This window comes from Equus asinus, chromosome 12, assembly GCF_041296235.1.
Source record: "Equus asinus isolate D_3611 breed Donkey chromosome 12, EquAss-T2T_v2, whole genome shotgun sequence".
NCBI classification, from domain to species: Eukaryota; Metazoa; Chordata; class Mammalia; order Perissodactyla; family Equidae; genus Equus; species Equus asinus.
Window position 1 is genome coordinate 18,759,820 of NC_091801.1, and position 23,908 is coordinate 18,783,727.

Here is a 23,908-nt window from a genome sequence, read left to right on the forward strand (position 1 = left end):
AAATGATATTTTTCTTTATTTTCTCTCCCCCCTTTTAAAATTAGAAAATATATGCTTGTTGTAACAAATCCAAACAATACAGATGTTTATAAAATGACAAAATATAAAGTGAACATTTTCTCTTAATTCTCTATACCCAAAATTCCATTTCTCCAGTGACAACTTTCAATATTTGATGTGTAAATTTTTAATATTTTGATGTGTATCCTTCTTTTCTATATATATAGACATATATTTATATATAATTTAAAAAAGTAAAAATCAGACCATACTAATTGTTCTGCAACTTACTTTTTTCCAACTTAGCAGTATATCATGGACATATTCCCAATAGATTTACCTCATTCTCATTAATAGCACTATAGCAGTCCATTGTTTAATATAATATGATTTAGTTATCTATATAATATTAACGAATATTTAGGTTCTTGTAAATCTTTTTTTTTTTTTGAGGAAGATTAGCCCTGAGCTAACTACTGCCAATCCTCCTCTTTTTGCTGAGGAAGACTGGCCCTGAGCTAACATCCATGCCCATTTTCCTCTACTTTATACATGGGATGCCTACCACAGCATAGCTTTTGCCAAGCAGTGCCATGTCCGCACCTGGGATCCGAACCGGCGAACCCCAGGCCGCCGAGAAGCAGAATGTGCGCACTTAACCACTGTGCCACCGGGCTGGCCCCTAAATCTTTTATTATTAGAAAAAGTGCTTCCTGAAACATCCTGGCCATGTTTCTTTACACACTTGTGTTAGTTCTATAGGACAAATTTCTAGACATGTGATTACTGGGCACAGGATATGTGCGTTTACATTTGACAGATAGTGAGTTTTTGCCCATTTGATAAATGGAGCAGTGGCAATCTGTGGGGTTTGGGGCAGGAACATGGACGCCTGAAGTTGGGCCCAAGGTCTGACATAGTGGGCACTTGTCCAGCCTGTTTTATGGAAGTAGCTTGACTTTGAGCATCAGGGAATCTTCTGCAGGATGAATTTATATCATATTACAACTGGAAACAGGTAAGTTATCTGTGGAGATGAAAAGTCAAAGCTCTGGCTGGATCAGCTTCTGTCTTCATAACTGTGATGGCCAATGGTAATTCTGAATTCCCAGTTCAGTGAAAACAAAACCTAATACAGTTTCATTGAAGCTTCAAACAGGGCAGACAGATCCTCTTCTGACTGAGGGCGTGGTGCAAGCTTGGTGACCCTTTCCTGAAACAGTAAACAAAAGGAGTTATCCAGGGCTTTGAAAAGACAGTTTGTAAAGGCTACTAGGTTATGTAAATGAACTTGGTCACAAGAAACAATGACTTGATAATAGCCATATCTTTAAAAATCATATTTCTTGTTGCTTTGTACTAGCTGATCCCCAACTCAGAAGTTTATCAAGTGGTGCCTCTTTCCTAGGAAGCTTTCAAAAGCCATCGCCCTTGTCTTAGGCCCTGGCAAGTCTTCTGCCCAAATGTACAGAACCAAACCAACCTCGGGAAAAACACCTCCTATGATGACAAAACATGCTGGTCAGCAGCCTCTGCCAGGTTCGCCCTGTGCAGAGAGCACTGTCCCAGGCGTAGCCGGTGCTGCCAAGGAAAACAGAACTGGGTTGTCTTTGACTTCAAAGACTGTAGATTTTGCAACTTGGACTTAAGGTATATTCAAAAGGACTTTATTAGGACATTAACTTTCAGGCTATGGGCAATAAGCGACTCCTTCTTTACTATTAACTAAGGTTTTATCTCTACCTTCCCAAATGAATTCAGTGACTTGCTTAATTTCTCCAATGATTGTTGAGTCAAGTCAGCAAAGGTAGCCAGCACATCCTATTGTTATTTATACGCCCGTCAGTGGCTCCAAGATCCCTCTGGGACAGGGAATTAAAAGATATTATAATGACCACCCTGTGCCCAAATTTCTGGGCCTAAGTGAAATTAAGACACATGCCAGTTTTTTGGTTCCATTTTCCTGGGTCTCTCGGTCTGTTTTCTTGTGATAAGCACTTGTTTGGGAGCATACCTGGTAGAGGAGGGCAGCCCCATGAGGGCGGGGCTGTGTTCATTCTACACCCAGCACCTACTGGAGTGCTTGACACACAGTACCCAGGTGCTCAACAGTTATTTGTTAATTAATTAATTTGTTAATTAATAAAGATGGTGGGAGGGGGAATACTGGCATCTCAAAATTCACTTACACAAGATAGAACTCTGGTGCCCCCTGCCTCCCATTTTCCTCCTCTCAGAAATGACACCCAATCATTCAGGCAAAAACCTAGGGGTCATCCTTGATTCCTCCTTCCCCTCCCTACATGTTAAATCCATCAGCAAGTCTGTCAGATCTACCTCCAAAATAAATCCCAAATCCAACCTCTTCTCACCTCTGGTTCCACCATAACCCGACACTACGTCACCCTCACTCTCCTGTCCTACTTCAAAGGCCTCTTAAAGGTCTGTTTCCACTTTTGCTCCACTCTCGCCCCCTAGAGGTCATTCTTTCCAGAGCAGCTGGAGTGATTTTTTCCCCAGGAGTCTGATCACACAATTCCCTGGTTTAAAGCTCTCCAACGACTTCCCATTGCAATTAGAACAAGACCACACCTCGAACGCCACCCTGATCTGGCCCTGCTTCTTGTCCCAGCTTTGATTCTTCTCCCATCACCTCATCTCACTTAGTCCTACGGTACCTTCAGTCCCATGAAAATGCTGATCTTCACCTTGTCTCAGGGCCTTTCCCCTCCGCCTACAATGCTTCTCCCAGATCTTAACGTGGCTGCCTCCACCTCCAGTCAGAAGCCTTCTCTGACCACCCTCGCTGGTGTTCCCTCCACACTGTCCTGCATGAAATCACCCAAGTTTTCCTTCATATCACTAATCATTATCTGAAATAATTTCTTTTGTATCATATTTATAGATGTGACTAGATGTCCATTGTCTGTCTCCCCTCACTAGAACTTAGCTCCATGATGGGGGGAAGGACTTTATCCTCCTCTTCACTGTATCCCATACAATGCATGGTTATATAGTAAGACCTCACTAAGTACTCATCAGGTAAAATGAAGAATGAAAAGAAGAAAGAACGTATATAAAAATTAACTGAAAATGGACCTAAATGTAAGAGCTAACACTTTAAAATTCTTAGAAGAAAACAGGGGGAAATCTTTATGACATCGAATTTGGCAATGATTTCTTGGATATGACACCAAAAGCACTGGCAACAATACAAAAAAAAAACCCAGATAAATAAGACTATGTCAAAATTAAAAGCTTTTATGCATCAAAGGACACTATCAAGAGAGTGAAAAGATAACAGAAGAGGAGAAAATATTTGTAAGTTGTATATCTGATAAGGGATTAATATCCAGAATATATAAATAATTCTATAACTCAACAACAAAAACCCCCAGACAATCCAATTCAAAAATAGCCAAAGGATTTGAATAAACATTTCTCCAAGGAAGATATACAAATAGCCAATAAGCACATGAAAAGATGCTCAACATCATTAGTCATTAGGGAAATAAAAGTCAAAAACACAGAGTTACCACTCACACCCATTAGAATGGCTATCAAAAAAAAAAAAAAAGAAAGAAAAGGGAAAATAACAAGTGTTGGTGAAGATGTGGAGAAACTGGAACTGTCATGCATTATTGGTGGGAATGTCAAATGGTGCAGCTGCTAGGGAAAACAGTTTGGCAGTTCCTCAAAAAAGTTAAAGGCAGAATTACCAGGTGATCCAACAATTCTATTCCTAGGTATACACCCAAATGAATTGAAACGAGGGACTAAAATAGATGCTTATACACTACTGTTCATAGCAGCATTGTTCACAATAGCCAAGAGGTAGAAACAACCCAAGTGTCTATCTGTGGGTGAATGGATAAACGCAATATGCTAGATCCATACAATGGAATATCAGTCAGCCATAAAAAGGAATGAAATTCTGAAAGATTGAAGACATTTTGCTAAGTGAAATAGGGCTGACACAAAAGGACAAATACTGTATGATTCTACTTATATGAAGTACCTAGAGTAGGCAAATTCATAAAGACGGCAAGTAGAATAGAGCTTACCAGGGATTGGGAGAAAGGGAGAATGGCAAGTTATTATTTATCATTAAACAACAGAGCACAGCTTCTATTTGGGATTAGAAAGTTCTGGAAATGGGTAGTGGTGATGGTTTCACAACATTGTAAATGTAATTAATGGCAGTGAATTGTACAATTAAAAATGGTTAAAATAGTAAATTTTATGTTAGGTATATTTTACCACAATTAAAATAATAAATAAACAAAGAAGGATGGATAGATAGACAGATGGAAGAAGGACGGGGGCAATGCTGATGAAGCCATGGTAAAATTTTACATCCCAGCAGATCTTTTAGAGATCCTAAAGAATTCTGAAAATCCATAGCAAGGCAGAGACTTGTTCATGGTGACCTACGTATATGTTTGTGGCAGGGTCATGAACTGGAGTTCAGCATTTGCTATGGCTGAAGATTACTGCCACATTATTCTGTTTATAATGGAGACAGTCTTACCTGATGAGCTCAAAGGCCCTTAAAATGATCCTGTTCATCACTGGTAGGGCAGTTCAGGACTCTCAGAAATACTTCAGGCCAAGCTGAGCTGAGTTTCTCTTTCACATTTCTAACCCCCAGTGATTAGTTAAAAGGGAACAAGGATGTAAAGTTGTGATATATCTTCATACATATCATCTATACCACACAAAACTAAACTCTCAGAGTTAAGATGTGTTCAGCAATGCACTATTATTTATAGACGTGTAAGACCGCAGGACAGCTGATTAACATGGGCACTGAAATAAATTCAGACTACTACTTTTAGCACATTCATAAAATAACAACATTTTGGCTGGCCTGTCTGCCAGGGAGTGGAAGTGCTCATTTTGGTAGACAGCTCTCCTCAGTAATGAAATGTTTGGATTTGAAATGTAAATGTTTCTTTCCAGAGGTTTCAGAAATCCAGCTTGGAAGATTAATTTATTCTTGCCTGCTCCCTTGCAGCCTGGCTATGGCGGTTGGAAGCCTCTGTACACAGGGCTGCTATTTGCTGCCACAGTATGGGATGTGGTGTTTTGTCAAGAATACTGGCCTAGTTGTTCCTTCCAGAGAAGAGTGATCCCCCGTTCCTGAACATAAAAGAAGCTTTATCAAAAGTCAACTACACGACATAAACTTTTTGGCAAAGTTCTTTGAAGGAATCACTACCTCTCACTGCCTTAAATCCTGTGGATACTAATAGGTGAAGAATAGTCTGCCGCATGTGTAAAAGTCTGAAGTTGCCACAGCATTCCTGTAAAACGTTCACTGCCACCAAAAAGAAACAAAAACCCCATAGTCATTCTTCATCTGCAAAATATTCAAGCTTATTGCTAAGATTCCTTGTAAAGTCCTGTGAACTCACTCTCTCTATCACATTGCCTCCAAAATGGAACTAGTGTCAGTTAATTAAAATTAACTATGTTTCTCCCAATCACAAAAACATGTTCAAAGGGAAAAAAAGGCAGCATATATCTTTGGGCTGCTTTAGGAATACAGCTTGAGAAATCCTGGCTTCCTGCTTTATAGACATGACTTGTATTCAAAAGATTCAATTTACCTTGCATCTTTTGTGAAACTAAGAAGTCAGTTTTGCCTAATTAAGGTTTTGCTCTCTGTGATTTCCCAGTATGACATGTGCACTGAGGCATTCAGAATGATATCTAATTAACTTGCGATTTTAGTGGATGGTCTCAAATGTTAGTCTGGATCTGCTGCTGTCTGGAACAGCTTCTGAAAGTGAAAGTCTGAGCACAGCAGAAGTAAAACAGTAAACACTTGCCACTGTCTGCTGATGGCTGGAAGATGCATTGCTACCAGCAATTAAATGGCCAAGAATATCATACAGTTTCATTTGAAAATCATAGATCCCATTCTTGGAGGTTGACAAACTCATATACCTGAACACTTTCCTTGGCTAAACAAGCAGAACTTTTCAGAGGACCCTTTGCAAAGTGGACATTCTCTCTGGCACCATGCTCTAAGAGGCAGAGGCTACATCAAAATCGTGGTGACCACTTAGTCTCTGGTGTCCCTGGACAGGCTTTCATGGCTCCTTGTCATTGGTTGAATCCTATTAAGTTACGGAATCATCTCAAAGAGTTACCACCATTCAGCCATTAAGCCTACCTGGACAGAAGATGTAGGAGAGGGCTGTCAGTATGTGTTCATTTAACGTGTTTACTAGCCCATGCCAGGTGCAGTAGAGGATAGATGAGCAAAACAGACAGGCTCCTGCCCCCATGGAACTTACAGTCTAGTCAGTTTGGATGAAATAAATGCGACGGTCATATGTTTTGGCTATTTAGTCCCTTGGACTTGTAGGTTAGAACTAAAGGTTTGTGAGCCTAGGGGCTCTGCTACACTTGCAAACTCCTCTTTTTCTCATTCATTTATATTTTTAGATGCAAGTGAGTCCACTGGGCCTGAATCTAAATCAGGGAAACTGGTGGCCCATGGACCATGTTTGCTTGTACATTGGGAAATCAAAGAATTCAACACAAACATCCAGATTGCTGATTTTTCTTGAAAATTGGAAGTTCTACCAACACTGGGACCTGAATTGCTGCTTGGAGGTAACAAATTGTAGCTGAAAAGGGACTTACCCAAGGAGGTGGATCATGTGCTTTCCAGTTCACTAAAGTCCCCACCATTCCCTATTGCCTTAAATTACTTTGTTCACTGCTATTACCTACCTGGCTCCTGAAGACCTATGAGTCTGTGAACCCAATCCATACAAATATTATCTTATGTGAGTGGTGAGGTCTTCAACATTCTAAGCACTTGCCAAGTGGGGAAGAAGCTAGTGTGAGGCCTTGCTTAACTGGAGTGGTGTGAGGGAAAAGCACTGTTACTTGTGGTTAGTAGGGTGCTGTGTGAGTGGATATTCCAGATGTGAACTTTGTTCTAATGTCAGGGATAGATCCGTCAACGTCTGAACTTTGGGCAGAAGTACCTTACCCTCATATCTTCATAGGGTTTAAGTGATCCTTGTGTTTCCCATTTGGGGAGGAGGACTCAATGAGCACTCTGGACATGGTGAGCATGGTGTGGTCCACAAACAGAGCATTCACGGCTCTGGCTCTCTATTGTATAGTGAACTGCAGTGAACAGGGTCTTGGCCTATTAGGATCTGATACTATATAGCACATGGGTTTCTGATCCTAAACAGAAGAGAGAGATCCAATGGGGGATAAATGCTCTTCATGAGAACCTTAGGAGGGAAACTACATCTATTTGATTCTACCAAATAACAGATGGCAGCTCAGTTTAAATTCTTTAGCAACCTTTAAAAAATGAAATAAGACCCAAAGTGACACAGATATGTACACATATGTATATGTATAAAATATACACTCTCCCAAGTATGTTAAAAAGTGGTTTTGTAATAGTCTTAATTTAAAGGCCATGTCTATTTTTCACAAAATAGTAGGAATTTGTAACTCTTTATAACAGAAAATAATATTAGTGGCCCTTTGGAACAGCTTCACATGCTTTTATAGGGGACTCTTGAAAGAGCAGAAATGGAGGAAAGGGAAATTTTGCCAAAGCTCAAGATAAATTTGGTTGGTTTTCCCTTGAATTTTTATAAAGGATCATTTTAGTTACATCACGAAAACTTCACATAAGCCACAATTTTATGGAAGAATTTAAGGTGAGGGAGCCTTGGCCCCTTCCCACAGGGGAAGGGGAGAGCTGCTGCCTGGTGTGGAGGAGGAATGAGAGCTGCCAGAGGACCCATGGGTTTCATTTCCCCTAAAACGTCTCAAATGGACCATGTCTTCCCTTAGCTTCATGCTTAGAAGGGAGTAAAGATGCGCTGTGTCTCTTACCTGGGGCAGTGTTCCTTTCACTAATGCGGGGATATCAGCCTTGGAGTAACCAATGGAAGCTAGGCCATCATCAACATCCAGATCGAATAAGAATTTCCGGAGTGTGTCTGCCAAAATAGGCCCAGCATCTGGGATCCTGGCAGTGTGGGTGTCAGCTCCTACAAGACAAAAAGCACTGACTGGAGAGAGAGGAGGAAGCTGGCCCTGGGTGTAATTCAGTCACAAGATAGCTGAATATATAACCTACTGCCGGCTCCCTGACACTGAGGACAAGAGCACAGCTGTGCCTTCACATGGAGGCTTGCCCAGCGGTCAACCCCGCAGAAGACAGATGGGGCCAGGCCAGCCTGTGGAACCCGGCGAACCTCTGCAGAGAAGTCAGCTGGGGCGGCTAACTTGGCTCTCACATTTCCAATGGGCTGCTCGCCCCCTGTGTGGTGGGAAGAAGAGAACAGAGCCAAGAAAAGAGGCACAGGAAAAAGACCAAGAAAGAAGGCTGATGTTCGCATGAGGAGGAAGGAGCATTTGTAGGAGAAAACACAGCTTATGTAACTGTCAAGGATTGGAATTTGCTGACATCTAGAGGTATGTGTGTTCAACGTCTTTTCTCACAGCAACCTCTTAGGAACAGAAGACAAACCCTTTGCAAACACCTTGTGAGACGAGGATACATATAAGTACAAAAACTCCAACATTAACTGCTGAAAAGGAGGAAAAGGACAAGAACAGAGTATGTGTGGCCACAGAAGAAAATATTTCCTCTCTATAGTTAAAACTTCTTATTTTGGAGTCTGTTGCCAAAGGGCAGGGCAGAAGGTTCGTCTAAATAAATATTACAGAACCAGTCAGACAGAATGAAGGACATGAAGACTGAGAAAACAATATTTAATACACAGATAATAATGATATTGGTGAAAGGGGAAGAAGGTTGCCAAGGGTTGGAGATCTGTAAGGGCAGAATTTGGATAGAATTAATAACAATATACAAAATCATGGAGACGTCAATCTGGAAGAGCCCAGAGTTTGCCTTTAGGCAGCATAGCAGTGAAGGTTTCCAGGAGCTGATCCCAAACCCTTAGCACCCCTGCCCTCCATCTATTCTATTGAATACATTCACTGCCAGGGAGTGAAGCACTCTACAAAGGGAATATAGTATTATTTATCATCCAAAATGCCTCATGCTGTAGTCCAAGTCCACTTTCTCTGTATTGTCCAAAAGGAGACTAGAATGCATGGTTCACCTCCATACTGAAGCACATGATTGAATCAGCTTTGATCTTTCTCTTCTGTGACAGTGAGAACTGTTTTAGTAATCTAGGAAAAGGTTTAAATAGAACCAGATACTGGACTAGTTGGAAGAGCAGCTGGATGGAAGGTAAACCTTGCCTGAGAAGACCAGTCTGTAGTCCACAGCCACCGTTACAATATGGATTAGGTGGAGAGGCAAGACATGATACAGGGTTTATGAGGTTTTTATATTCCTGGGATTGCTGCCATAAAACACACCATCAAAACCTCTGAGTTTCCTATGAAATGTTTTAGAAAAAAAGAGACGGTAGGAAAGAGAATAAATCCCTATAAAGCTAAGAAAATCTAAGATTACATAGAGAATCAAAATACTTAACAGCTAAGTATGGAATAATATTAAACAAAATTTCCTATGCAAGAAGAAAGAATTAGTGGGCTCTTTCAGCCTGGGTTTTGTCTAACAGAGGCATTGCTCTCTCACTAATTTTGCGAGTTGCCTGGAATGTCAGCTTTAAGTTCTCTAAGAATTTCTCTTTCACCATACATCTAGCCTACTACTTGGGCTCCTTCCCATTTACACTGTTTGCATATTTACGAAGGCAGCTGAGTCCCAACAATTGGCTGAACAACATCCTCAGTCCAAAAGGGAACAGGAATACAAGATCCTTGGTACAGTTGGCACCACATTTCCGGCAGCACAAGCTGGGAGATCAAGCCCCCAGTACTGCTTCTCTGCCCCGGGTTTCTTTCATTAACATTCCCGGCACAGCACCTGGAACTCTGCAAAAGCCCCAATGTCAGAGTGTGAGAGAGAAGTGGAAGGGAAGCAGCACACACAGAAGGATGCCTGTGGTCATGCCTACCTTCTTGGAAATAATCTCTCCAACGGCTGGTGCTAGAAGAGCATAATGAAGTTTTCTTTTTAGCCTTTCCCTTCCTACCCTACACACAATTAGAGGAATAGATGTTTTGAAAGTTAATCAAATACTCAAGTCTACTTAAAAGAGTTCTCGTCTTAGAAAAATACCAAAATTTTATTTAACTGAAAGCTATCCTTAATACAATCATTTCTTGTAAGATCCAAAAGGCACTGTGGATATCTTATTAGAGACATTATTTATTCCACAGAGCAGCAAACAAATTCTTCTTTTGGGATCTCTTTATAAAGTTTCTAGTAATTTAGATTCTCTATAATTGGGAATTTACTGTTACTTTCTAATTTAGATTCATTTTATTACCTATTAAACATAGCAAAAGCCAATTATAACATTAATAGTATATAAAGAGTTTCACTTTCCTTAGGGATGAAAACAGTGGAAATATTATTACTACAAACCTAACATAAGCAATATTTTGTTCCATTTGATTGTTAATGGGCCATTGAAAACCAAATTACAGAATTTTACTGCTAGACAGGACTTTGGGCAGGTCACTTACATTTTATCATTAAACTATCTCAAAGCAACATTTATAGGTATTATCCTTCATGGTTTATCTTTAGAAGCAACCCTAGGAAATGTTCCACATACGTGGTCACAGATTTATGAGTAATGATTCATACCCAATATTTCTGCTGTTTCCAGGTGCCTCTCAGGAGACATCTGTGCCGTGAAAGAGAACACTGCTGGGGAGGTGAGCACCACAGAAAGGCCGTGAGGCTGGAGAGAAACGAAACGTGGTGACCGATGGGGCAATGCCAGTCTTTAACCTGCACATTCTAGATATTAAATTACCTTACCCTATAATCAAGCTTACTCCAAGTAATCAAGAATTGACAAATACATTTATGGTAATTGCAAAGACTATAAGATCTAATCAAAGAATTTATTATGAGTTTACCACCAGTGGGTGATCCACATTATAATCCTTTGCTTTATATGTCTTCACTAAGCCTGAAATTGGGTAAGACATTCCATGGCTAGAAAAGAAAGAAAGTCCTTATGTTGACATATAGATATCAGAAATTCAAGTTAACAAAACAAAGATACTCTTATGGGACAGCCCTTCACAGTCTCTTGACAATATTGTTCTCTCACAAAGTTATACATTCCGTTTTCTTTGATATAAAGATATATTATGATGCATTTGACATTTGGTCTATCATTAACAAAACTTCTGAAATATTCAAATATAAACGCTCCATACAATTGTATGCCATTAAAAAGTGTTGATGCAGAAGTTGCTCCCCAAACACGTTGGTTAACCTTATTATCTTGAAGAAATTGAGAATTCACTTTGAAATTTCTTTAATAAGCTTCAGAGCATGCATTTTCCATTTAGCTCTGCACTGCCTTGGCAACATGCTCCTGCACAAGCTGACGATGTTGGTGGGAGTTTTACGAGCCAAGATGTACTGCATTAGACATGCAAGCATGGCCCGCCAGTGATCCTTCCCGCCAATAATTGAAACATCCTTTCAAATGTTACGTACTAATGGAGTTGAATCATAAATGACTATTCTAGCCTGAAAGGCTATCAAGAAAAGGCAGTATGGTTTTTATTTGTGGGTTTTTCTTGTGGTTTATTTTAATGGAAAAACTCTTTATATCCTCTTGAATTCTTAGTGAACAAATAGGACAATGTTATCGTTTACTAGATGACCCAGAAGATATACATTATGAGAAGTTAATATATTTACAATTAATATATTAAAAATGAAATGCTTTAGATAGCAAAATGGTCTATAAGTCTTTTAATGTCGGTTATTAGATGACTTTGTGCTTATTCACCAAAAGATTTACATTTCATAGAAGGATGACGTATTTTGGTGAACTGTATGACTACCTATCCAAAAAAAGGTACTCTTTGCCTACTCTCTTTCAGGAGGCAGAGCAGAAGCTATCAGTTCTCTGAGTTGTTGGGTGCTTAGCAATGTGCTTTGCCTTGCTCAGGCTCCACAGTATTAGGAAAATTATTGCTTAGTGTGCTTTCATGACATGAAGGGGTTCATGTAGCTTTCCAAAGTACCTTTCTAACAATATCCAATATTTCAGTTTAACAGTTGTATATATGTTCTTTGTAAAAAATAAAAATTATCCATAATCCTATTTCCTCAAGATAACCATTATATAACATTTTCTTCTAGTCTTTTTATGCATATCTTTAATTTATGATCACATTGGGCATACAGTCTTAAACATTGCTTTTGTTATTTAATATTCTTTATAAACATTTTCCCATATCATTTTCTTTTTTTTTCTTTCTTTTTTTAAAAGATTTTATGTTTTTCCTTTTTCTCCCCAAAGCCCCCTGGTACATAGTTGTATATTCTTCATTGTGCGTCCTTCTAGTTGTGGCATGTGAGACGCTGCCTCAGCGTGGTTTGATGAGCAGTGCCATGTCCGCACCCAGGATTCGAACCAACGAAACACTGGGCTGTCAGCAGCAGAGCACGTGAACTTAACCACTCGGCCACGGGGCCAGCCCCCCATATCATTTTCTATTCTTCTAAAACACTATTTTTAATAGCCTTATTTTATTCTTTGAGTACTGAACTTTAGTTTACCGTTCCCAGACTGTTGGAAATTTAGGTTGTTTCTAAAATTTTCAATTATAAATAACACTTAGGTGAATATCCTTAAAAGGAAATTCTTTGATCATATCATGATTATTTCTTTAGGCTACATTTCTAGAAGTAAAATTAGTGGGTCAAAGGGTATAAACATTTTCAAGCTCTGGGTAGATTTTCCTCACTTGCTTTTTGGAAAGGTGGTGCCAATCTATGCTTCTCTCAGCAACAGAGTTTGAGGGTGATTTTTTCATTGCACCCTCCCTAGAAAAGACCTATTCTTAATTCTCAGTGTTCATTGGTATTCAATTTTAAGGCAACATAACAACAAATTTCTGATCAAAAAGATTAATTCTGGGCTATTGACAAAGATTCTGATCCTTCTCTTTTTGTGAGAGATCAGGAGGAAAAAACCCCTGCATTTGAGGTTTTAAAAATCCATGACATATGGCAAGGATGTGGAGAAATCAGAACCCTCGTCCACTGCTGGTGGGAATGTAAAATGGTGTAGCCACTGTGGAAAACAATATGGCAGTTCCTCAAAATTTAAACGTAGAGGCACTATATGACCCGGCAATTCTATTCCTAGGTATATATATTCAAGAGAAACGAAAATATACGTCCACACAAAAACTTGTACATGAATGTTTATGGCAGCAGTATTCATAACAGCCAAAAAGTGGAAACAACCCAAATGTCCATCATCTGATGAAAGGTATTTGGTATATCCATACAATGGAATGTTATTTGGCAATAAAAAAGAATGAAGTACTGATACATGCATGGATGAACCATGGAAACGTTATGCTACGTTAAAGAAGCCAGGCACCAAAGACCACATATTATATAATTCCATTTCTATGAAATGTCCAGAATAGGCAAACCTGTAGAGACAGAAAGTAAATTAAGACTACTTAAGGGGCCAGCCCAGTGGCACAGCAGTTAAGTTCCCGTGTTCTGCTTTGGCAGCCTGGGGTTCACCAGTTTGGATCCCAGGTGCAGGACCTACGCACTGCTTATCAAGCCATGCTATGGCAGGCATCCCACATATAAAGTAGAGGAAGATGGGCACAGATGTTAGCTCAGGGCCAGTCTTCCTCAGCAAAAAAGAGAAGGATTGGTGGTGGATGTTAGCTCAGGGCTAATCTCCCTCAAAAGAAAAAATGGCGGAAAAACAAAGACTGCTTAAGACTGGTGGGTATAGGAGGATTGGTGGGTGACAGCTAAGGGGTATGGGATTTTTTTTTAGAGTGATAAAATGTGTAAAATTGATTGTGGTAATGGCTGTACAACTCTGTAACTATAAAAAAACCACTGAATTACATATTGTAAATGAGTGAATTATATAGCGTGTGAATTATATTTCAATAAAGCTGTTACCAAAAAAAAAAAAATCTATGATCCAATAAACTACATTTGAATTAAGAAAATATTCTGGGACCTTAAGTTAAATTTCTTCTTTCTATAGCATATTTAAATCTGACCACCTGTCCTAAATTGTAAACATTGTTTTAAAATATTAAAGTAATAGCTTAGGTGAAGAAATAAAATCTCAGATTCGCTCACCACAGATGAACCCCGGCATTTCCAAAGCCAATGCCAGCAAAAGCACTTGCCAAGTGCATGTTAGACCTCGCTTCCAGATCATCAGGATTCCTGACAGCCCTGTGGATGATATAAACACCTAACAATAACACATCAACACTGGCATTTCCTACTGGATAAAGAGCCGCCTTAGGGAAAGATCTGGAAATAAAGAAATGCTACTCGGTAGGAAGAAAAATTAGGCAAGTTGTTCAAACAACGTCTTGTTTTCTAAAGGAAGACGGAAGAGAAACATATTTTCTCATCAACGGTGTCAGAAAGGCATAATAAATATGCTGTCAGGCTGCTCACGTGGTAAAAGTGCCAGAGGAAGCCAAGCACTGACCCTTGGATGGTGAGAGCTGCTCTAGAAAAGGGCCCTGAGACTCATTCTTCTTCTTCATCTGTCAATGACCTTGACTGCAGCCATGAATGGGCTTGGAGTAAACATTTACTCAGAAGGCACAGGGCCCAGACTGGTTCCCTGAAGTGTGTCCCTGTCGCCTCAGGCAACCTGCAGGCCAAATGCAGTCTGCTCAGCCATCTTTCTTTCTGTGACACTGTCCCAAATCGGACCCACTGGAGGCCTCTTTTGGAATCTGTGGAAACTGCACATTATTTTAATATTTATTATTGTGGAAGTGGGATGTTATTGTAGGACAAGCCTTTGCTTGCTCTGCATGTCCCCAATGGCACTTTGGAAAAGCAAATTCTCAAAGGCCCCTTTCTGCAGCTCAGCCTCCCTGCACACACTGCTTGGAGACCCTGCCCCAGGGAGGAAGCCTGAGACCGCCAAGCGCACACCTTCTCACTTGCTTTTCTGTGACTTTGCCTGGAGTAATGCTTCCTGTTATGAAATAAGAGTGCCACCATCTTTTTTTCCCTTTCATTTGGAACGGTCAAGCTTCTGTGTCTCCTTTCCAAAACCCAATGTTAGTTCCTTATTCCCTGAATAACAAGATAAAATAGCAGATGATGGAGCTTCAGCCTTTCCTCTGTCCATTTGACCCCCTTGCCTCCCACTGCTGCTCTGCCAAGCCTTCTGTCCTTGTCAAACACAAGGGTTGACCATTGTCTGTACCAGGGTCTATGCAGTCAAAGGCTGCCGTGCTCCCTGATGGTCTCCATGAGCCTGAAATAGTTCCATGTCCCTGCCCCTGCTCTGCCAGAAAATGCAGTCCAAGTCCCCGCCCCACTGCCACCCGCTCGAGGCCAGAGGAGCACAGCGCTCCCATCTAGGCCTAACAAGCCTGGGTTCTTTACCTCGTTATCTTTGCTCCCTCAGGAGCCTATCATGGCTATGGCATTCATGAATCTTTCAAACCTTTTAGGAAGCCTTTTATATCTCCTGGGACAGACAACTCCACGCATTTCTTTCTTAAATTTAGTTCATGTGAGTTTGCTCGATGGGTCGATTTCCTGTGCCTTTGGACAGGGCCTGGGTGGGCAGAGCCAACACCCGCCTCTGTGGTTCTCATTTCTGCCCTTGGTAGCCACATCTCGAAGGACGTCTCCCCTCGTCCTAGCTTTGGTTTTGAGGCTTTGTTGAATAAACCTTCAAACTGCGTCCTTCATGAATCAGGGGCTCATATTTTGTCCCCTTGCAGCCTTGGTCTTTTCAGACTGAAGGATGCAGTTTTCATTTGTCTTCAAGTGGCTCCCTCCCCATCCCTTTCATCCCCCTAGAGCTTGCTGGTCTCTGCTGCTTCTCCATGTCCCCTGCCTGATCTTTTGTGGAACACGCTTGCTCAGGATATTTCAGGTTCTGGCACGCAACATTTTATGTGACGGTGGAATGTGGATTCTCTTTTCTGTTTCTATCCCCTCCGGGCGACATACCTCTTCAGATACTTAGCAACGATCCGTAGCGCGTGGATTGCCCAAATGTCGCTGATTGGGTTGCTGCCCTGGTATGCGGGCCGTGTGATGGGGTTTGAAGGGCAGGGGCTCCTCATGTGGTAGGGAAGGGCAGTGTAGGACTCTAGGGCGTGGCTAACAAGAAATATTTAAAACACAGATTGAAAGCATTGTCCTCCTTCCTCCCTCCATTCAGATTATAAACCTCTGGGAAACGTTCGGTACTCAGTCCACTGTGGATGTGCTATGTAGCAGTGATAGTCACAACACACTCCACTAGTCAGCCTCGTGTCTACAAGAATCACTGCTTATTATCAAAATTAGCACAGTGAAGTTTACATTAACAGCACTACAGTGTTTTTTGACCAGTAAGTATAAGATTACATATGGCCCCTTTCTGGTACAAATAAATCTTTATGATGTTGAATTTTTAAACATTTGAGTCACGAAGAAAAGCACTGAATCTAAAAAATGATTTCCTTGTAAAATATATTACCATTTTTTACCTTGTATTCATCAAATACCACATTACCCAAGGAGGCTCATAGTTACACTAGCCTCCTGTTAAGTGTCTGGTGCAGTGCATGAGAACAGAAACCCTGGGGTCAGTCGCCCAGATGTAAATCCTGGCACCAGACCTTCCTGCTACAGGACTGGGGGGAGTCACTTCCCTCCATGTGACTCTAAGACGGGGATAAATAATCGCACGTCTTCATGGAGCTGCTGTGAAAATGAAATGAGTTAATATATGTAAAGTACTTAAATAGTGCCCAGCACATTCTAAAACTTATAATTCACCAGTATTACTAATTCTTGGCCTGAAAAAAAATGCAATTTTTTTTATATGCCCTAAACTCAGGGTTGGCTATTCCAAGAACCAGGCTTCAGAGTTTCCTCCACCTACTGGCCTGCCATCAGTTCTAGCTAATCAACTGAAAAGATGAGACTAAACAGAACCATCTAGATCAATGATGCACTGGGAGAACAACATGACATGAAACATTTTTTCCATGAATTATAGTTTTCAATCTTAGAATGGAGAATTTATTCTCTTTATACATGTGAGAAACAGATAACATGTTTTGAACAAAGCCTTAGCACTTCTTTTTAAATTAGTTGGCAGATGGGTACTATGACGTTATGGTTCAAAACAGGGAGCCTGTGAGCAATGCAAGAATGAGGTGTCCACGTGGGGAGGACAGGGCAGCGATGAGTCCTCGGAGGCGCAGGGTCAGACCTCCGCCCTGCATGCATCTCGATTCTGAGCCCAAGAGCAGATCTGTCTCACAGGGGCAGACTCGCTGCGCTGAGCCCACAGAAACTATGTGTAAAATCTGGAAGTCTGATTGTTGATTTACAATGGGAAATGTAACTGCTGAGGGGGACAGATACCTGAGTCTTCCAGATGGCATCTTTTCTTGCTATCAGCAAGTCCTATGGATGCTAATTTATGATCAGAAGGCCCATGGAGTCCTAACAAGGGGAACTGCCTCTAAGCTTGAATACATGGGTATGTCCATCTTCAGAACAGACCACCGGGCCTCAGGCGCAGGTTCCTCAGGCCAGGTGTTCTCTCCCTCAGACAGTACTTGGAAGGGCAACTACCATCATCCTCCTTTCTTCTGAGCCCACTCCCCGCTTTGATCAAGAGTGAAGGCAGTGGGCCTGTAAGTCATTTACTTAAAAGTGACTGCTTTGGTCCATTATATATTTATTATGCATTTTCCAGTTAGGGAAATCTTATTTCCCTTATTTCCAAGTTTTTAGGGCACAACTCTTCCAAGTACTGACAACACTGACCAGGATGGAGTTGGACACAATTGTCTCCAGTTTCTTGGCAGGCAGCGTAACGTAGAGAGAGAAGCAGACCATGGTCTTGGGTAGACCTGGATATGAATGCTAACTCTGCTGCCTCCTGCTTGTGTGAACTTCATTCAACAGATACCAACTGAATACCTATGATGTGATGGCCACTGTGCCAAGGGGTGGGAATAGAGAGGTGAGTAAGATGGTTCTGTCCTTGCCAAGCTCACAGTGCAGTGAGGGAGATCGGCATGTGAAGAAATAGGTGTCTCAGAGCAAGGTATCGGCCACCCAATAGGAAAGAGAAAAAGGATGGAGGGATCAGTTGTACTTGAGGAGAGGGGAAGAGAGGTCAGCAAAGGCTCCATCGAGGAGAGAATGCTCCAGTGGAACTGAAAGATGAGTTCTCCAAGTATTCCAGGGCCAAAGGAATTTGGCTTGCAGACATTAGGTGTGGAAAGACACTGAAAGACTTGTGAGGTAGAGGTGTGTATATGTGCGAGTGCACACATGTGTGTCTGTGTGACGGTCACATTGCATTCTGAAAGCTTGTTGAGGCCAGTATGGAGGACAGATGGAAGGACCATGGGATGGAGGCAGGGACACTGTCCAGGCAAGAGCTGGTGCAGGCCTGAACACGGTGGGAGCAATGAGGCTGGAGAGGAGGGAGCAGATATGAGAGACTCAAGCTGGACAACAGACAGGATCTGCTGGCTAGGTGTGGGCATGAGAGAAAGGCAAAGTTCATACTGAGTCCTGCTGCTCACTAAGTTAAGGGACTCAGGAGGAGAAGCTGTGAGGTGTGGGGGTGATTAAGAGAATGGTCAGATTTCATCAAATTTAAGACGCCATCCATCATAAGATGTACCATTTTAAAAAATGTACCAGAGGAAGAAAACGATACTACCATGCCACAGATTTTAAGTTTTGTTCTGATTTCAGAGATGTTAGAATGTGAAAAAATGTGCATGTGCAAATGGATGAAATAAGGTAGTTTGGGTCAATGCCGAAGTGCCTGTGGGACCTCTGTCAGGCCGCTGGAACGAATGGCCTGGAGCTCACGAGCGAGGTCTGTGGTAGAAACGCTGAGTAAGGAGCCACCAGCACATGGCAGCTGAAGCCAAGGGAGCATGTGGTGTGACTCTGGGCAAGTTACTAAACATCTCAAAGCCAGGTTTCTTTTTCGTATGGCAGAGAGCTATGGTGAAGTGAGGAAGTGTGTGCGGTGCTGACACGGTGAGCACAGCCCAGCTCAGGAAACGTCAGCTCCCTTCCCTGCCCTCTTCCGTGCTGAGGCAGCCCTGGGCCATCGCTGGCTAGTGTAGCCATAGAGGTGGGTGTTGCGGGTCTGAGACACTGCATGCCAGTTCCAACTGCTCCTATTGCTGAGTTCCTGAGGCTGCAGCTGTGGCTGGGGTGGTCCATCCTGAACAGCAGATTTTTGGCTCACCCAAGACTCACCTAGTCACCAACCTTTACAGCTTCAATATTTTCACCCAGGAAAGGGGATAATGACAGTCAAGCTGGGGTTGTCGTGGAGCACTAATCAATGAAGGCTTAGCAAGTACTTATAATAAGAAACTACTGTGCATAGACCCAGGTACTGAAAAAGCCCCTCCCGGTGGCACTAGTACCTACCAAAGCACATCGAAGCCACTGTTGGCGACCACCCGGTCAGGCATGTGCAGGGTGTGCAGAGGATCAATCAGTCCCAGCGTGGGTTTGATGGCTCGGGAAGCAATGCCTAAGACAGAGATTTTCAGTAGAGGCTATCGGTATAGACACCACTTAAAAAAATTAAATAACTTTAGGATGACAAAGTATCCTAAAAAAATTAAAAATACAGGGCCAGCCTGGTGGCATAGTGGTTAAGTTCATGTGTTCTGCTTCAGGGCATGTTTGGATCCTGGGTGCAGACCTATATAATGCTTGTCAAGCCGTGCTGTGGCAGTGTCCCACATGAAAACAGAGGAAGGTTAGCACAGATGTTAGCTCAGGGCCAATCTTCCTCAGCAAAAAATCTAAAAATAAAATAAATAAATAAAAAATACGAGATACATTCATTCTCATGTAGAGAGGCCACAAGGAGGAGTGGAAAGAGATTTAGAGTCAGAAACCTGGGTTTTTCGGTGAAGCTGAAGCTCCTTCCACTTTGCAAGAGCCAAGGGTGTGCATCTCTTCCCAACCCCAGGCTGAGAGACGTCATTGGCTATGATGGGAGTGTTTACACCATAGAAATTGGCAAACACTGCAAATCAGGGCTTATTTACTTATTAAATTCCACAGAGCTGGTTTACCAGAACATCACTGGTTTGGCTGCCTGCTCTGTGACTGACTTACTGTGTTTCTTTGGGTAAGTCACTTAGCCTCTCTGAGTTCTCTATAAGATTAAACTCTTTTTTAAAAAATATCTATAGCCTAATTTTGTTTTTCCTGAGGAAGATTGGACCTAAGCTAACATCTGTTGCCAATCTTTCTCTCTCTTTTTTTTTCTTCCCAAAGCCCCAGTACATAGTTGTATATCCTAGTTGTAGGTCATTCTAGTTCTTCTATGTGGGATGCTGCCACAGCATGGCTTGATGAGCAGTGTGTAGGTCTGGGACCAGGATCCAAACTGGTGAACCCTGGGCCGCCAAAGTGGAGCATGCAAACTTAACCACTCGGCCACAGGGCTGGCCCCTAAGATTAGACTCTAACAACAAAGGGCCTCCATCTCTCACAGAGCTGTTGTAAGGATCATATTAGATAATATTAAATATCATGTAACAGCCTTTAAAAAATTGTAAGGGAGAATTCAAGTGTTGATTACTATTATTATTGTCTTTAACAATGTTGAAGGATAATGTAATTTAATTTTAAAAAGAGAAGTTACTATAAATGTGTGGTTGAATGTCAATTTATTCTGCTACAAAGGCCTGGAGGGAGAATATTAAGCCAGACTCGAGGAGAGGGAGATTTCCGCCACATTAGCTGAGAGTCAGAGAAGAAGGCAGGGTCAGAATGACAAAGAAGATGGAAAGCAGAGCAGTGGTTACTTGGGAATGGGGCTGAGGGGATGGACTGGGAGGGAGCATGACGGAACTTTCTGGAGCAATGTGAACGTTCTGTATCTTGATGGGGGTGGTGGTTACTTGGGAGTATATATCTGTCTGAATTCACCAAAGCAGACTCTTAAAATGCATGCATTTTACTATATAAAAATTATATGTCAATGAAATTGATTTAAAATGTAAAAATATGTCTGAGAAAGGGAATAACCATTTATTATTGACATACAGTCATAACTCAGGTAGAAAAATGCCAATCAAGATTCATGGCATTTCAATATGCTTTTGTAGGTAATTCTCAAAAAGAAGTTTATTAGACTGTTTCATATTTTTATATGTACTTGGAAAAAGAGAGAAAACATGTATATGTACATACCCTTTCCTTAACTCCATAACTCCTTGATTTTTAAATACTAGGATTAAAGAAAAGAAGGTGGGATTGATAAGTAAGAGAAAGAATTAAAAAAAAAAAATTTATAGGCAAAGTTCTTACCAGTTTTTACTTTCAAGTGTTCATAGTCAAAAATGGCAACTCCAGTAGTTTCACTCCCAGTTCCTGAGGTAGTTGGGACTTGAACAAAATAATATTAATTTTAATAAAGCATCTAAATAAAGGCCAGTGGAGATACTTAATTCAGCCTTAGGAAATAAGGAGCAAAGTTAGAGAAGGAAGCTTTGCTGCCCCTGTTGCTCACCTGATGTCTGTATCTGTGTTAGCATGCACGTACGCCTCACATGTATGCCTGTGTCTGCATTAACATGTATGTGTAACACTATGATACCTGTGCTAGCATTAACATATATGTGTTATGGCAGTGTCTGTGTTAATACACATGTATCACGTTTAACATGGATGACGTCCACGTCTGCATCAACATGTATGCACACCTAACATGCATGTGTGCTTTGATGTGTGTGATACTTGTATCTGTGCTAACATGCATGTATGACGTCCACGTCTATGCTAACATGTATATATGCCTAATGCATGTATGATGCCCATGCCTGTATTAATGTGCATGTGTGTTTAACACGTACGTGTGATGTCTGTTTCTGCCTTAGTAGTGAGCAGCTTTGGGAACCCCAGGCTCCTCCAGTGCCAGAGCTTAAGCAGCTGCAGCTGGGTATGCAAACGGGGGCTGCTGGGCATCTCCAGTGAGAGAACTCGTATTTGCCATCTCTAAAAGACATCTTTATTCCCTCTTGGCAGCAAGCACAGTAACGCTCTGCCTTTGCTGGGCTCCGCGGTTTTGTAGTTGTGTCAAGTTTCTAAACTTTACTAATCACCCCTCTGTGTGATGCTGACACAGTTTCACCAGAGGGTTCCACTTGCCAGACGTCAATTACGCTGCTCCCTGCTGATTGCTCATTCACGTCAAAGGAGTTCATCTGCCATCAACTCACTCCTATGCCATCACAGGCCCACTCACAATGGGGGCAAAGAGGGGAGAAGAGAGAGGATAAAACTTTAAACTATTTTCCAGTTACCAGTTAGTGCATTTTAGCTATAAAACTTTAAACAGTAATACACTAATAGCCATAAATGAGTGGGAAGAAAAGACTGAAAGATCCCAAGGGCTGTGTGGAACAGACAACAAGCTATTCTGCTTTGGATTTGTGTGTCTTTGCCCCAGGCATCCACAAAGCAGATGTCTCCCAGAGTGAGGGGGCCAGGCCGGCCACATGTCCCAGGGCAGAGACAAAGCCCCAGGTCAGCTGAAGAGCCATTATGTGGAAGAAAGGGTTGAGTCAACACCAGAAAAATAATAGCGAATGTTCCTCTTAAACTCCATAGTGGCTGGCAAAATGGGACCAAACAAAGAGGGGTTTAGAAGACAAACCTGCCAATAGAGAGATCTAATAATATGTAAACAAGGTTCTTCCCGCCTCTACATAGTGACTTCATGGCTAAAACCTGCAAACTTTCCTACTACTGACTCAAACTGTATCTGAGCAATAATGAAGATCAGAATTTTAAACATGAATGAATTGCTGTTTTGACCTCAAAACAAGGTACTACACTGAAATGAAGAAATCAGAAAGCTTTGGAAACATACACCCTAAAATTACTGGCTTACATCTTTCCTAAGGCCATTTGCCAAATGCAAAACAAAACAAACAAACAGTCTTTACCTGCAATCAGAGGCTTAAGAGGCACAGACACGGGCTTTCCCTTCCCAATGGGGGCATTGACATAATCCAGGAAATCAGAGTGAGGGCTGGATGCATACAGATTAGCAGCTTTACAGGTGTCCATGGTGGAGCCGCCACCCACAGCAACGTAGGCATCAAAAGCCCCCTTTTTGGCAAACTCAATAGCTTCCATGAAGCTTGGAGAAGGAAAAACAAAAGCCATTATGTCATATTTTTCAGAAATAAATAGTCATGCCATTAAACAAGACCTGGTGCAAGTTTTAAGCAACAGGGATATGTGTTGGCTTCCACTTAAAGTAAATAACAACAACAACAACAACAAAATACCTTCTATCCGTTGGTTCCACCCTCACATTATCATAAACCTTAAAGTTGATGCCATTCTTCACTAGGGAATCCATAACCACTTGTACAGGAGGGAGCTGGGAGAGATTCTTGTCTGTCATCAAACAAACATTTTTAGCACCCATGTTTTGCAGGTCCTACAATAACAAAAACAATGTATAAGTTAGGTTTGATCGAACTAGAACTGTAATAAAGTCCTCTGGCAAACTTAACATTGTCCATTTTTAAAAACAGAGGACTCAGCTGTTGTCCATATGCACTTGTTTTAAAAGACATATAATATTCGTAGTAGAAGACTGTAGAAATCTTAAATACTTGCCATGCCTACTTCCTTTGTAACTCCTGCTCCATATCTAATATTTGAAACAGCCATCTAAAAAAAAAAAGATTCAGGTGTAGGGTGTATTAGAGAGTTGGCCACTGCACTTCTAAAATCCTGAAATGGTTCCTCATTATTTAGAGAATAAAGTATATATTC

General features: G+C 41.4%; 1 protein-coding gene across 9 annotated transcripts in view; it reads right to left on the reverse strand.

Moving 5' to 3' along the window:
- The window catches only part of ADHFE1 (alcohol dehydrogenase iron containing 1), a 34,505-nt gene continuing 10,597 nt past the window's right edge, over nucleotides 1–23,908 (reverse strand). For 2 of the 9 annotated variants that reach the window (XM_070481166.1, XM_070481165.1), the window contains 12 exons: nucleotides 23,750–23,803; nucleotides 23,413–23,567; nucleotides 23,065–23,261; nucleotides 21,425–21,502; nucleotides 19,523–19,628; nucleotides 16,064–16,216; nucleotides 14,207–14,305; nucleotides 10,972–11,050; nucleotides 10,694–10,790; nucleotides 8,132–8,314; nucleotides 7,885–8,042; nucleotides 1–1,213 (listed from right to left, as the gene is read on the reverse strand). In XM_070481166.1, the coding sequence (XP_070337267.1) occupies nucleotides 1,130–1,213; nucleotides 7,885–8,042; nucleotides 8,132–8,314; nucleotides 10,694–10,790; nucleotides 10,972–11,050; nucleotides 14,207–14,305; nucleotides 16,064–16,216; nucleotides 19,523–19,628; nucleotides 21,425–21,502; nucleotides 23,065–23,261; nucleotides 23,413–23,567; nucleotides 23,750–23,803 (1,443 nt within the window). In that variant the 3' untranslated portion in view covers nucleotides 1–1,129. The remainder of the gene's footprint in view (nucleotides 1,214–7,884; nucleotides 8,043–8,131; nucleotides 8,315–10,693; nucleotides 10,791–10,971; nucleotides 11,051–14,206; nucleotides 14,306–16,063; nucleotides 16,217–19,522; nucleotides 19,629–21,424; nucleotides 21,503–23,064; nucleotides 23,262–23,412; nucleotides 23,568–23,749; nucleotides 23,804–23,908) is intronic. The other 7 variants (XM_044780237.2, XM_014838519.3, XM_070481169.1 and 4 more) reach the window with 6 other exon arrangements.